Source organism: Taudactylus pleione, unplaced genomic scaffold (assembly GCF_031769625.1).
Source record: "Taudactylus pleione unplaced genomic scaffold, aTauple2 ptg002228l, whole genome shotgun sequence".
Classification (NCBI taxonomy): domain Eukaryota; kingdom Metazoa; phylum Chordata; class Amphibia; order Anura; family Myobatrachidae; genus Taudactylus; species Taudactylus pleione.
In genome coordinates, this window is record NW_028286621.1 from 450,148 (window position 1) to 466,311 (window position 16,164).

The following is a 16,164-nucleotide window of genomic DNA, read 5'->3' on the forward strand; positions in this document are numbered from 1 at the left end:
TTGCGATGTCAGTAAAGGGAAATGGGCGACATGAGTGATCTGGGGCATCTGGTTATTGTGGCGCGGATGCATGGCGTTTGGGGTCAGTAACATATCACAGCAGCCAGGTGCGTGCGTGATCAGACCTGCCTTCATTGCGGAATCAGGGACCTGTGTTAGTAAATGCAGCCGGTAATTCTGGATTTCCAACAAAAGTGATATAAAGAATCGCCAATGGGGGGGTGTCATATATATATATATATATATATATAAAAACAAAGACAATAATATATAAGTATATGATTTATTAATTACAAAAACATTTAGGTGTTACTGAGCGCACAATGAAATATAATATACAATAACAATTGATAAGGACTAAATATCTAACAGATATCACTACAGACAGCAACTGCGAGACAGACCAATGTCACTGTCACCCTGACACTGTATCACCTTGTACAATGTGTTACTAACCCAGAGTGTTATAGGGTCCAATTCAGTAATAATATTGTTATATGTACAATCACACACAATGTCACCTTGTATAGAGATGGCGATAAGCTTCTACTCACTGACTAATGTAATCATACACATGTACATGTAACACAATGTATAGTCCTCCTAGTGCCGTGTCCTAGGTCTGTATGTCACCCAACAGTGGTAGAATGATGAGCTGTAACACTATAACCACACACTAGTGCTGTGTCCTAGGTCTGTATGTCACCCAGCAGTGGTAGAATGATGAGCTGTAACACTATAACCACACACTAGTGCTGTGTCCTAGGTCTGTATATCACCCAGCAGTGGTAGAATGATGAGATGTAACACTGTAACCACACACTAGTGCCGTGTCCTAGGTCTGTGTGTCACCCAGCAGTGGTAGAATGATGAGCTGTAACACTATAACCACACACTAGTGCTGTGTCCTAGGTCTGCATGTCACCCAGCAGTGGTAGGATGATGAGCTGTAACACTATAACCACACACTAGTGCTGTGTCCTAGGTCTGCATGTCACCCAGCAGTGGTAGAATGATGAGCTGTAACACTATAACCACACACTAGTGCTGTGTCCTAGGTCTGCATGTCACCCAGCAGTGGTAGGATGATGAGCTGTAACACTATAACCACACACTAGTGCCGTGTCCTAGGTCTGTATGTCACCCAGCAGTGGTAGGATGAGCTGTAACACTATAACCACACACTAGTGCCGTGTCCTAGGTCTGTATGTCACCCAGCAGTGGTAGAATGATGAGCTGTAACACTATAACCACACACTAGTGCTGTGTCCTACGTCTGTATGTCACCCAGCAGTGGTAGAATGATGAGCTGTAACACTATAACCACACACTAGTGCTGTGTCCTAGGTCTGTATGTCACCCAGCAGTGGTAGGATGATGAGCTGTAACACTATAACCACACACTAGTGCCGTGTCCTAGGTCTGTATGTCACCCAGCAGTGGTAGAATGATGTGCTGTAACACTATAACCACACACTAGTGCTGTGTCCTAGGTCTGTATGTCACCCAGCAGTGGTAGAATGATGTGCTGTAACACTATAACCACACTAGTGCTGTGTCCTAGGTCTGTATGTCACCCAGCAGCGGTAGAATGATGACCTGTAACATCACAGTATAACCACACTAATTACTAGGGTAAAACTTCCCACACTTAGGGCATGTAACAAAAGGTGGTTTCTGTATAAAATGCTTCCTACACTCAGAACTAGGAATGGATATCAGAAATCGATGGGTACCAACCATCAATATTCCCGATCCGATTGAAGTACTCTTTCCATCGATGAGAGGGGTTTGCGACAGTATGAATTAAGTGGAAAATAACATAAAGTGGTGTCTTTGGTGCCTATTGCTGTGGTGTTTTTTTCTACGCATGGTTTAACCACCAATGGTTATACGATCGCATGGTTATGATGTGATAGCAGCAATCATATCACATGATTGATGTCAGATGCCCGGCAATCATTCGACACCAAGCTCCTCATGTCCATCCCTATTCAGAACATGGAAATGGCCTGTCATTTGTGTGACTTCTCACATGTCTAACAAGAGCTGATTTCCTTTTAAAACATTTCCCACACTCAGAACATGGAAATGGCTTCTCACCTGTGTGACTTATCTGATGTGTAACAAGAGATGATTTATATGTAAAACATTTCCCACACTCAGAACATGGAAATGGCTTCTCACCTGTGTGACTTATCTCATGTCTAACAAGATGTGATTTCTTTGTAAAACATTTCCCACACTCAGAACATGGAAATGGCATCTCTCCTGTGTGACTTTTCTTGTGTCTAACAAGAACTGATTTCTCTGTAAAACATTTCCCACACTCAGAACATGGAAATGGCTTCTCATCTGTGTGACTTATCTGATGTGTAACACAATATGATTTCTTTGTAAAACATTTCCCACACTCAGGGCATGGAAATGGTCTCTCACCTGTGTGACTTCTCTCATGTGTAACAAGCTCTGAATTCCATTTAAAACATTTCCCACACTCAGAGCATTGAAATGGTCTCTCACCTGTGTGAGTTCTCTGATGTGTAACAAGATGTGATTTGCATTTAAAACATTTCCCACACTCAGAACATGGAAATGGTTTCTCACCTGTGTGACTTATCTGATGTGTAACAAGATGTGATTTCTTATTAAAACATTTCTCACACTCAGAACATGGAAATGGTTTCTCACCTGTGTGACCTCTCTGATGTATAACAAGCTGTGATTTCTTTGTAAAGCATTTCTCACACTCAGAGCATGGAAATGGTTTCTCACCTGTGTGACTTCTGTCATGCATAACAAGATGTGATTTCTGTGTAAAACATTTCCCACACTCAGAACATGGAAATGGTTTCTCACCTGTGTGACTTCTCTCATGTGTAACAAGCAGTGATTTATATGTAAAACATTTCCCACACACAGAACATGGAAATGGTTTCGCACCTGTGTGACTTCTCTGATGTATAACAAGATATGATTTCTGTGTAAAACATTTCCCACACTCAGAACATGGAAATGGTTTGTCACCTGTGTGACTTCTCTCATGTGTAACAAGATTTGATTTCTTTGTAAAACATTTCCCACACTCAGAACATGGAAATGGTTTCTCACCTGTGTGACTTCTCTCATGTATAACAAGCTGTGATTTATGTGTAAAACATTTCCCACACTCAGAACATGGAAATGGTTTCTCACCTGTGTGACTTCTCTCATGTGTAACAAGCTGTGATTTCCTTGTAAAACATTTCCCACACTCAGAACATGGAAATGGTTTCTCACCTGTGTGACTTCTCACATGTATAACGAGATGTGATTTCCTTTTAAAACATTTCTCACACTCAGAACATGGAAATGGCCTCTCACCTATGTGACTTCTCTTGTGTCTAACAAGAGCTGAGCTGGACGTAAAACATTTCCCACACTCAGAAGTAACAGTATCACCGCTATGATCTGTACTATGTGCAGCAATATGTGAGTTACCAGAAGTACATTCCTCAAGAATAGAGGGATCAGATGATATATCTGCACTAAGTAGAGCTGGATGTATATTTGGGGTAATGCGGTTTTCTTCCGGAGATCCTTGTGTGGGGTTATCTTTTAATTTAAAATCTGGATACGAAACAAGATGCCCCTCCGAGGTCTTCCTGGTATTGTGTCCATCTGGTAGAAATAAAATAGTTATCCAAGTATCCCACAGCAAAGACGTCATTAACCATTATTTATCTCACCCCTATTCCCATAGATTTGTGCTTAGTACATCTTGCAGAACACTTTGGGCTGGTACCGGTCACGCTCATACACATAATATAGGAGAAGAAAGGAAACAAGGAGTTTGCCATATTAGAGCAATAAGACTTACTAAATGGAGCAGACCCCTAGGACTCTAGGTCTTTTTACTAGCCCAGGAGCCGGCCAGCCCTACATAATGCCCAAGGGGGAACTTTCATCCGGTTCCCAGGTTATAGGCAAAGGGTGATAGGTCTATCCCTCACCTCAGCATTTAGGCTATACGTCTTTATGAGGCCGCCATTTCTATTTACACAAGATAAATAGGCAGAAATAATTCCTCAGTGCTAATAAAAACATGTACAAAATACTAATGGATTATGGATGTATAATTATCTATCTGTATCTATATATATACAGTATATCTGTCTTACAAGTCGCCCTGAGTGCTGCCGCAGATGCTATATATTTATTCCTTTCCTGACTGGGAAAGGTAATGGTAGGGCACCGGGGGCAGTACCGGACGGCAATCGTGTATGTGTACCGGCATTACCGAGTATTATACATATGGTAGGGCAGTAAGAAATCAGGAAACACCATGTTGTCTGCAAATTAATAATATCAATTTAATAAGGATAAACAACAAATATATATATAAAAAATTGATTGAAGACAATAAGAACTTCTAGCTGATATAAGCCCTTAACATACAATATAAAAGCATATACTGGTATCATCGCATCATACGTCCCTTATAGGATCCAATATAGTGTTACATTGTGTAATATGCAGTCACAAAACTGGGGGAAAACACTTGTGGGACTACAAGTCCCAAACCGGACAGTCGGATGAATAACTGGGAGTAGTTTGATGTAATTAGCAGATGCTTTGGCTTATAGAGTATGTCCCAGGTCAGACAGGCAGCAGATTAGCCACCCAGGGGCTGGACATCCTTGTGCCACACAGAACCACTGCGTTCCTCTCCCTGACAGACATCGGGGGAAAGTGTTGTCACCGTGCGGATCAGGGTAAGCAACTGGGGGGATTTGTAGCTGGATCACACTAGATGTATGTGATTGCAGGGTCCAGCCAAAAGCCCCTCTGATTAGTGTCACCCCCTATATAGACACTTTATCAAAGAGAATCTCTTTAAAATATTCAAAACAAATACAAAAAATGTTACAGGTCAGTTTCACCGAACATCTCATCAGGGGGAGAACAAGCCAGGTCCAGGCAAGAGGAGAAGGAGAAAAGACAAGGGGGGGCCAATAAAACAGCGGATACTAAGTGTTAAGTTTAAAATAAAATACTTCTGTATTGCGTATAAAATAATTATGAAGTGAATTTATGTGAATGCATTAAACTGTCTTCAGCTGATTATTGCAGTGACCACAAAAGCTTTGGAATGGGTCAACCAAATACTAAGAAGCGATTTCATTCCTGTATTGGACTATGAGTTATAAGGTCACGTTGGAATTATGAGTAATGGAGATGATAATAGAAACTTATCCTGAAACTTTATTGATTATGGAACACTGGTGAAAAGGACTAAATGATCATGGCACCCGCAATCAAGATGAACGATGGACTTGTTGATTAGAGACTGTGATGAACTATAAGGAACCACTTTATACCCCTTAAAGTGAAGACTCTGCATTCTCCTAGTCACGTATACCAGTAACATTCCCCTGGACTTGCGTTATTTGCCCACTCCCCTGAACACCCCTCACAATCTCATCACCTCCTTGTCACTCCCCCTGATAACGGATTAACAAATCATGTTTCTGTAATATGATGTATTGCAATGTAATTATGTACACCCGTTTCATTAATCAGTGCATAAAATGTATTGTAACCTAATAAAATATAGGATATCTCACTGATAACTCAATGTGCATGGTCCACGTCAGTGCGCACAATCTGGTGACTGGTCCAGCTGAATAAATCTACCTTTGTTTCACTACAAGCTGTCTTGATGAAGAATTGATTTTATCAAGTGGAGGCTCGTCCTCATCTCCTCCAGGATCGCTCGCCATATCGTTTCTGACTCTTCTTGTCGACAGAAGGGGTGGACCCTGCCCGGGCATTAAGGTAATATATTTTCATATATTCAACTTTTTACAATTTTTGGGTCTTCTGTTTCTGTCGACTGGGAGACTCTTGATGTGTCTATCCTTCCTGGCAAGGAAAAATGAACTCGGTTTGGGTGAGTGCTTGTACTGCAACAAATGTATGGAATACATAAATGCCATACATCTCGCTTAGCTTAATGCCTCTTTAAACTACACTTCACTTTTATAAGTTACTGTTCAGTACCTAGGGTCACGAGAGTGTCTTGGTTTGCTCTATCTCTGATAAAACTAACCAGGGAGAGAGCCTTCACTGCTCTGGCTGTGAGGATATGTGCGTGACAGTATTGCTTCACTCAGGCTTTTATGTTTTATGGTATAAGGCTACAAAAGGCTGGATTTGTGTTGTAATTCCAGTTAAGATAGTATTGCATATACGATTGCGGTATTTAAAGACTTGTAGATTATAAAATCTGCGGACGCGCAGATATAGATCCTCCCTGCTAGATTCGCTGAGAGGGGCAAGCAGGAGAGGGGTGTCATATATATATATATATATATTAATAATCTGATAGCGGCCGGCTGAGGCAAACAGATATATTATTGTTTTGGTGTCAAGTGTGACAATGGGGAATGGAGGTTCAAACCGTCCGGAAGGGAAGGCGGTTAGTTGTATGCTTGCTAAATACGGTGACGATTGTGTGAAAAATGTGCATGCATGGCGCGCCATCACCAGGAGCTGTGAACACCCTTTCCCTGAGATAGGCAGTTTTGATCCATTGGTCATAAAATGCCTAGAGAATCAAAAAAAGACACTGTTTAAACCTAAAACTCAGGTAAAACATATGCAATTGATACAAATATGGAAACAAGAGTTAGGAAGATGGAAGGTAATAATAACCAAGAACCTGACCATCCACCTCCCTATAATGACTCTCCCCCTGAGCCAACCTATACAGACAGCCAGTAATACCTTATACCCCGTACTACATGGCAGTGGGGTAGGTGACAGTCAGGTACAGGAGGATGATTTTGATTGTATACAGGAAGAAGCTTTGTTGCACCAGCTTGCCGCTGACATTCAGCGACAATGGGCAACAACGATAAGTGGTGCCAGTGCCCCAGAACCAGACAGTGGTACAGAAAGACCATACGAGACTGCTCTCGCCCGCACGCCTACAAATTTGCAAACAACTCAAACCCAACATGACGAATACCCTGAAACAACCCCTAGGACAATTACAATGTATACCCCCTATGGTGCGGCTAAAACCACAGACTTGACACTACGACGATGTTCTTCAATTTCTTTCCCTAGTCTGACTTGGTTTGCCTCCCCGACATTTACTCCTCCTGAGGGACAGAGAAAACCCAAATTAACAACCTCCACATACACAGGGTTTTCTCCGCAGCAGCTACGAACGTCCATGAGAAATGCACCAAGCTTAGATTATAAAGTTTTAAATGACTCAGGGCAAGTTATATATAAAAAGACGCGGGAGGGAGGAACCAAAGTATATTCTGCCGAAGCCAATACAAATACACCCTAGTTATGGGAAACTTGGGTAAGGGAAAAGAGCCAGACTCTTTTTATCCTATGCGTACGATGATCATTCCTGGTAGACCCGCTGTTATAGATGCCCAAGGGCAGCAAACATCACCAGCAACTCCCCCTACAGAGCTTGAGGTCTATCACCCTTCACTAAGACAGATCTGAAGGAAATTGCGGCTGCGTTCCCATATACTAGGAAAGACGTCACTTTAACTTGTGATTTTATCTCTAGAGAACATAGAATCCATCAGTTTACAGCTAAAGATTTAATCCAAGTAATAAATGTTTGCTTTGCAGAGGATGATGCAAATAAAATATTAGCAGATATAGCATTGGGAGAGGGCCCGGTAGAGAAAGAACAGGTTAATCTGGCTGTAGCCAAATTTATACAACACCTTAGACTTAAGTACCCCCCCCCCCCCCCCGTGCCACAGTGGGGCAAACTTTTCTCTGTCTCTCAGAAGACAAATGAAACTTTCTCAGAATATTTTGACCGTTTCAAAATAGAAGTTCCTCGGTGCAATCAAGGCCGATGATGCAGCAGAAAACCGCGCATTGTTGGTTTCCTGTTTCATGATGGGACTCAACCCGAAGCTTAAACAACTAGTGTCTAGTACCAAATTAGGATGGAGGGATGCAGCCCTGCAGGATGTGGTGGGTGAAGCCCGGGGACATGAGCGGAATTTAGTTAAGCCCGCTAGTGCACTCGTAGTTGAGCCCGTAACCCAAACCCAGTTTAAACCAACGCAGTTTAAATCTTCACGAAATCTTCAAAATAGGCTTCAAAGGGAGCCCAATTTCCCAGCTCGGCCGAAGTCAGCTGAGAGGTGGGCAAAACCCACTCGTCAGGGAGACAGGCCGCAACAAATAATCTGCTTTACTTTTGGCGTGCCTGGTCATATCTCCAGAAACTGTCCACAATCACATAAAAATAGTAGAGATAATGTTCCCCGCGCCTTTCAACCACCCAGAACCCAAGACAGAGCCCAAGTCAGTAGTCTAAACCCATCTGGCCCAAATCAAAACAACCAAAGTTCCCCATTGAGTGCCAATAGCCGCTCTTGGGCCACGGATAGAGGAAGACAGTGGGACCAACAATACTGATGGTCCGGCAATCCTGCGTCCGCCGTTTGTAGTGTAGTGCCTCTGAACATGAATGAACCTACAGTGACTCTAAAAGTAAATGATGTCTCTGTGGAATTCTTGGTGGACTCAGGAGCCTCTCAGTCAGTCATGCGCACGGCACTACCCACCCAATCACTAACTGGACACAGTGTTGCAGCAGTGGGGGTATCTGGCCAAGTCCAGCAATTCCCGGTTCTATCACAAAGCCGGGTACAGATAGGACCCCTGCAAGATACACATGCTTTCCTACTAGCATCAAATGCCCCCCAAAATTTACTAGGTAGGGATCTACTATGTAAAATGAATGGCATAATATATTGTACACCGGACGGTGTGTTCCTAGATGTACCTGATTCACATGCATCTGTTGTTCAGGCATCTCTGGATGTACCTGTACCTATCCTTACATTTCAGTCAATGCCAAATGTTCAGCGTGACTTGTCCCCTGAGCACGAGGCAGTATTACAATGTGTGCCCCCAGCCCTATGGGCAATTCACAAGGATGAAGTAGGTTTATTACAGGATGTTACCCCTGTTGTGGTAACACTACTTCCAGGAAGGAAAGCCCCGCGCATTGTCCAATATCCACTAAAGCCTGAGGTTGAAGAAGGAGTGTTTCCCACCATCTCCTCTCTTCTCCAGCAAGGGGTCCTGGTTCGCTGTTCAAGCCCCGCCAATACCCCGATTTTCCCGATAAGGAAGCCAGGACCCTTTAAATCTTACCGCATTGTACAGGACCTCCGGGCACTAAATGCAGTAGTACAAACATGCCACCCTGTTGTACCCAATCCTGCTACCATACTGAGCCAAATACCCAGTACTGCTGCATATTTCACAGTCATAGATTTATGCTCAGCTTTTTTCTCCGTACCCCTGCATCCAGATTGTCAGTACCTTTTTGCTTTCACATATCGAGGGCTGCAATATACCTGGACCAGACTGAGTCAAGGATATGTTGATTCCCCCAGTCATTTCATTCAAGCGCTCCATGATAAGCTGCAACATTGGATGTCAACATATGATTCTGTGCTGATTCAGTATGTTGATGATTTATTGCTTTGTTCCCCATCGCTGCACGCCTCACTACAGGATTCGTTATCTCTCCTCACATTCCTAGCCAGCATAGGACTTAAAGCGAGTAAAACTAAGCTACAACTCTCGCAGGAACGGGTACAATACCTGGGTCACTGCTTGTCACAAGGATTCAGGCATCTGTTACCTACGCGCACAGCAGCTATAACGGCAATGACTATGCCTCGGACGCAAAAGCAAGTCCGTACGTTTCTAGGGATGACCACTTTTTGCCGTCAATTCATACCTGGATATGCTGCCATATCTCTGCCACTACAGGAACTAATCTCCATCACAAAGCCAGACCCAGTCATACATAATCAGCAAACAGAACAAGCTTTTGATTTACTCAAGGCTGTCCTGATAACCGCTCCAGCTTTAGGACTGCCTTGTTATACTAAACCATTCTTTCTTTTTTGTACCGAATTATCAGGATGCGCAGCTGGAGTTTTAACACAAAAGCATGGTGATTGGCATCGGCCTTTAGGGTATTATAGTGCACAGCTTGATACCGTCGCCAGAGGCCTAACCTCAATGTTTGCGTGCGGTAGCTGCAGCAGCTCTGCTGGTGGAAAAAACGGCTGATATAGTTCTGGGACATCGCTTGTATCTTAATGTCCCACATGCAGTATCAGCATTATTGAAAGGGTCAGCTACCAAGCACATCACAGCATCAAGGTTGACCAAATGGGAACTGGCTCTACTCATGCCTCCTAACCTGGTATTACAACGATGTACTACACTTAACCCTGCTACATTTCTCCCAGGTGTGACTGGACAGTCACAAGGGGTGGAAGGTAAGGGAAATGTCCTAAATGTTGATGATCATGACTGTCAAACACTAACACAACATCTTTGTGCCCCAAGGCCTGACATCAGAGACACAGCCATAGCAAATGCTGAACTAACCTTTTATGTTGATGGTAGTTGCCACAGGCAGAATGAGAAAGGAATGCTTACTTCGGGATATGCCATCATGAGTGACACTGATACAATTGAGGCTCATATGCTCTCCCTCCACCACATTCAGCACAAAGGGCAGAACTTATTGTGCTAGGAAGAGCATGCCAATTGGCAAAGGATAAAACTGTAAATATTTATACAGACTCACAATACGCCTATGGTGTGGTACAGGATTACGGGGCCATTTGGAAATTAAGGAACTTTTTTACTTCTAATGGGACTCCTATATCCCATGCGAAAATGGTCAAATATCTAATGGAGGTAGTATTGCTTCCAAAGGAGGTGGCCGTGATAAAATGTTAAGCACACACTAGTCACCAAGACCCAGTTTCTTTGGGGAATGCAAGGGCAGACGCCGCCGCAAAGAAAGCGGCTATGGAAGCGGCTCACACTGATCAAATACATGTGGTCCCACAGTTAGAACCAATTGTGTCATTGCATATGTTCCAACCTGTCACATATGAGAAATGAACATGTCTATATGAGTCTTGTTCACAGAAGGAAATTTCCTCGTGGAAGGCCAAGGGATGTGAGACAGACGACCTGGAAGTTTGGAGAGACAAATTGGGAAGGCCAGTTGCACCTAAATCACTGTTGCCTGGCTTGGCTGATGGGCTTACGCATGTTGGAAAGGAGGGCATGGCGAGGACGGTCAAATTATACTGGTGTGCTCCAGGGTTCTCCTCATATGCAGGTAAGAGAGTACAGTCCTGCCTTACCTGTTTGCGGAAAAACCCAGGCAAAACGGTACCAACCCCAGTTATGCACATCCCGCCTACATGAGGACCTTTCCAAGCAATACAGATTGATTTCATACAACTTCCACCCTGTAGGAACTTTAAGTATGTTTTGGTAACTTGTGATATCTTCTCTGGGTGGGTTGAAGCTTTTCCAGCCGTAGCATGTACAGATAGTTTCACAGCAAAGAAAATAGTACAAGAATTTGGATCCAGATACGGTATACCAAATATTATCGAATCAGATCAGGGTACACACTTCACAGGACAGGTGTTTCAGGAGATGTGTCGACTTATGGGAATAGAGTCGAAGTTACATTGTATTTATCGACCTCAATCTTCTGGAAAAGTTGAACGAGCTAACTTTAGTATAAAGAGTAAGTTGTCAAAGGTCACCGCAGAGACAGGGATGGTGTGGGTGGATGCGCTACCCATAGTCTTGCACAGCATGAGGGTAACTCCTAAACCTCCTCTAAATCTCTCTCCTTATGAGATCTTGTTTGGCCGTTGCCCAAACTTAATGCTAGGCCCAGAAGAGAGTCATGCCACTCTACATGACTTGACTACCGAGTATGTTCTTACCATGCAGAAGCAGTTGAGATTAATACACAAGGGTGTGATAAGCTAGCCAGCCATCCAATAATGCTGAATTGAATTGTCATACTGTCAAACCAGGAGAATTTGTAATGGTGCGCAATTTTTTACATTCAGGTTCCCTTGTAGACCGCTGGGAAGGACCCTACCAGGTGTTGCTGACTACTTCAACTGCTGTCAAGGTCGCAGAAAAGCCTACCTGGATTCATGCTTCACACTGCAAGAGGGTAACCGGATCTGTACCCGTCAGCTCTCTAACAGATGAAGCTAACGAGGAGGCTGACCTGACCCCAGCTCTGGAAGGGCTGTTCCAAGGAAAGTAAGCCTGGTCATGACTAGGATAGACAGGATGGAGAATGAGAGGGCCTGGCATACAGGTTTTCTCCGTCCCAAGAGTAAGAAAGGGAAATGTGATTGGCGCTTTACAGAATTGGTGGTACTTGCTGCCTGTTTAGTTATAGCCATGTGGATGGCAGGAATCCTTAAGTATTACATCCTTATTAGGATGATGGGAATTGGTGGAGTGCTGGAAACCCCTAGTGTGGCGATAAGCAGGGTGGTGCAGCATCCGAGAAAGGAACCAGAGTCTCCAGTGACCTTTGGCCCTTATCTACCCACCAAAATATCAGGTGAAGTAAGGAGGAAGAGAGAGGCCAGAGAGCAGGGCCCTCAGGAAAGATGCCAAGGATTGCCTAAAATTTCCTACTGTATATGTAAATATTGTGGCCCAAATCCTGAGTTGCGATGTATAAGGTGGTGTACGGAAGAGACACCTGTATCGGGAAGGATGACACGAGAAGCCTCCCCCATGGAAAGTAAAGATTGTTACAAAATGACAAATGTATTCAGGTGTATATGTAGAAATTGTGGTAGAATTCCTGCAAATGAATGTATTATATGGTGTTATGAAATGGATGGAGAAGGAGTACTTTATACCAGCACCGAAAGTCGGGTAAAACGGGTGGCCACCCACAATGATGCAGATTTAGAATATCCGGTCGAGAGTTATAATCCAATTGCTAGGGCCAGTGCATATGGGAAAAATACGTTTGTTGGATTAGCCACTACGGCTGCTGACAGTGATTCCTTTTGTGTAGCCCCTCCTATGCATGTTGGAGCAGCTTATAAGACTTGTTTCAACTGTATCCCCATATCAGTGAAAGAATTAAATGACATAAGCCTATTGGATGATAAGAATCTTACGTTTAAAGCTATAACCTTTGATTTGATAGGAACAACGCATCCCCAAGAAAATGCACGAAGGTTCCATCTCACAAAATCGAATTACAGCCCAGTATATTTGAAAAACACTGTTGGAATATTACGGGTAAAACTAGGATACCACTAGCTCTAGGGAATACAGAAAATTGCATACTGATTGTTGAAGCCAGCTACATATCTTCAGACCTGTATACGCCAAAAGGTATATTCTTTGTATGTGGCGATATAGCATACTCTTACCTTCCTGCAATGCTACTGGTATATGTTATTTGGGTAGGCTGACTTTTGTAGCTGCTCACTCTAATATTACATAGTCTGATATTTTTTTTTAGGGACAAGAGATCTCTGTCCCCTAGTTGCAGATCTGATTCAGCTTTATTGTCACCATCTCAATATATAGCTTAGCCGCCTCTCTGGTAGGAGTCCCAGGCCTTAGCCTGTACAATACCCGAGTAATCAACAGTATTGCCTGTGGGCTAGCCAAAACCATAAACGCCACTAGTACTGCTATAGGCTATATAAATGAAGAACTAAGGGAAGTTAGAGAAGGAATGCTACAAAATAGAGTGGCTATTGATTACTTATTACTGTAGACCGGGAGTGGCTGTAAGCAATTTAAGGGATTGTGTTGTTTTAATTTCTCTGATAATTACAACCCAACAGAGAAGAAAATACAGGATCTACAGCGTATACAAAAACATTTAAACTTTCTTGCAATTGCTTTCTTCATCTATCTGGGAGTCAGGTGCGTGCCGGTGATTCTACGCCGCTGTTCCAAAATAGGAAGGCCCAACAGAAAGAAAGTAGTCCAGGTGATGGCAATGACACCTGTAACTACATATTCTCCAGTAGCCACGTAAATACAAATATTAGGATTGAGGCATATTCTCACTTTTTCCCTCCTTTCTGCTTATTTCTTACACGCACACATACCAGGAAATTCGTCTAAAGGTAGCACCTCCTCTGGGAACCATGAGGATGAATGAAGACATGTCACGTACCCTGTCGCTTCTATTCTTTTACTATAACCTGAGGGAGATGGTGCGCCCCTCACCATCTCAATGACTCGGGAGTGAATAAGATATTTAACAACAGGGTGGACTGTTAAGTTTAAAATAAAATACTTCTGTATTGCGTATAAAATAATTATGAAGTGAATTTATGTGAATGCATTAAACTGTCTTCGGCTGATTATTGCAGTGACCACAAAAGCTTTGGAATGGGTCAACCAAATACTAAGAAGCGATTTCATTCCTGTATTGGACTATGAGTTATATGGACACGTTGGAATTATGAGTAATGGAGATGATAATAGAAACTTATCCTGAAACTTTATTGATTATGGAACACTGGTGAAAAGGACTAAATGATCATGGCACCCGCAATCAAGATGGACGATGGACTTGTTGATTAGAGACTGTGATGAACTATAAGGAACCACTTTATACCCCTTAAAGTGAAGACTCTGCATTCTCCTAGTCACGTATACCAGTAACATTCCCCTGGACTTGCGTTATTTGCCCACTCCCCTGAACGCCCCTCACGATCTCATCACCTCCTTGTCACTCCCCCTGAAAACGGATTAACAAATCATGTTTCTGTAATATGATGTATTGCAATGTAATTATGTACACCCGTTTCATTAATCAGTGCATAAAATGTATTGTAACCTAATAAAATATAGGATATCTCACTGATAACTCAATGTGCATGGTCCACGTCCACAATCTGGTGACTGGTCCAGCTGAATAAATCTACCTTTGTTTCACTACAAGCTGTCTTGATGAAGGATTGATTTTATCATAAGTGACAACAAGAGAGGTAAAGGCACAAAAACACCCATCAGCAAAACTAAACTGCAAATAAAGACATAAAGACAAAATACATGATGTCAATTTACAAAAAATTTTTTTAAAAAATCACAAAAAACAAAAAAATAGAGAAATGAATAATATATAGAATCTAATATGTGGAGCAATGAAATATAAAGATACTCGGGAGTCATCCATCTGTGAGGAGGGCTGGTCTGGAGCACGGGGTCAGAATAAGTTTCTCTACCTTCTCTAGGATAATGGACTGTAACCTAGTGGTCACCGACATCCACAAGCAAACGCAAAGGAAAGCCCTAGCGATAACGGTAGCCATGTTCTCCGAGGACCCTAATAACATCCCAAAGATCATGACGTTTAACAATAGTTCTAAGAGCCAAATCTTGGAAAACATAAAAATAACACATAGGGAGGATGAAACAATACTGTTCTTTGTCCTGAAATGTGAATTTTGGCACTTACCGATAAATCCCTTTCTCCGATTCCACAGGGGACACTGAAGTCTCAGTACAATGGGGTATAGAAGTGGGTTAACCGGGGAGCTGGCACCTATACAAAATTTGAATGGTAGCTAGCTCCTCCCCCTCTCTACCCCCCTACAGGTCAGTCTAAATAAACTGTGCCTGAGGGGAGCTGGAAATTAAGGAGAAAGGAAACAGAAAAGCTACAGCATTCATGTATAAAGACGTAAACAGTGTTATAAAAGAAACACATTCCAAACAGACTCTGGATAAACAAACAACCGTCTGAACCTGGAAAACAATAACTAATACAGGTAGAGCAGTGCAGGGTGGGCGTCCAGTGTCCCCTGTGGAATCGGAGAAAGGGATTTATTGGTAAGTACCAAAATCCTAATTTCTCCTTCATCCACTAGGGGACACTGGAGTCTCAGTACAATGGGGACGTCCCAGAGCGCACATCCCGGGTGGGAGAGCGCTGAGAACCCTGCAAAACTGCATGGCCAAACTCTGACTCAGAGGCCACAAAAGTATCAAAATGGTAGAACTTTAGAAAAGTATGCCTGCCTGACCAAGTGGCCGCTCAACAAAGCTGGTTTAAGGAGAACCTACGAGCAGCCGCCCATGAAGGACCTACCGAGATCGTTGAATGCGCCGTAATGGAAACAGGTAGTTGCCTTGAAGCCACCACATAACCTTGTCTGATAGTCAGACGAATCCATCTTGAAATGGTTTGTTTGGAAGCTGGCCAACCTGGGCGCACCAGATCAAACCGACCAAACAAAGCATCGGACTTTCGGAGAGAAGCAGTTCTGTCAA

The 16,164-nt window shown here is 43.0% G+C and overlaps 1 protein-coding gene across 1 annotated transcript; it reads right to left on the bottom strand.

Moving 5' to 3' along the window:
- Positions 1-312: 312 nt before the first annotated feature.
- Positions 313-3,745, bottom strand: LOC148431492 (uncharacterized). The gene has a single exon (XM_088465989.1). It carries the CDS (start codon positions 3,707-3,709, stop codon positions 1,991-1,993), a length of 1,719 nt encoding a protein of 572 aa, XP_088322115.1. The 5' UTR covers positions 3,710-3,745; the 3' UTR covers positions 313-1,990.
- Positions 3,746-16,164: the final 12,419 nt, after the last annotated feature.

Coding starts and splice junctions, on each gene's coding strand:
- LOC148431492 (XM_088465989.1), bottom strand. CDS start 3,709: ATGACGTCTTTGCTGTGGGATACTTGGATAACTATTTTATTTCTACCA.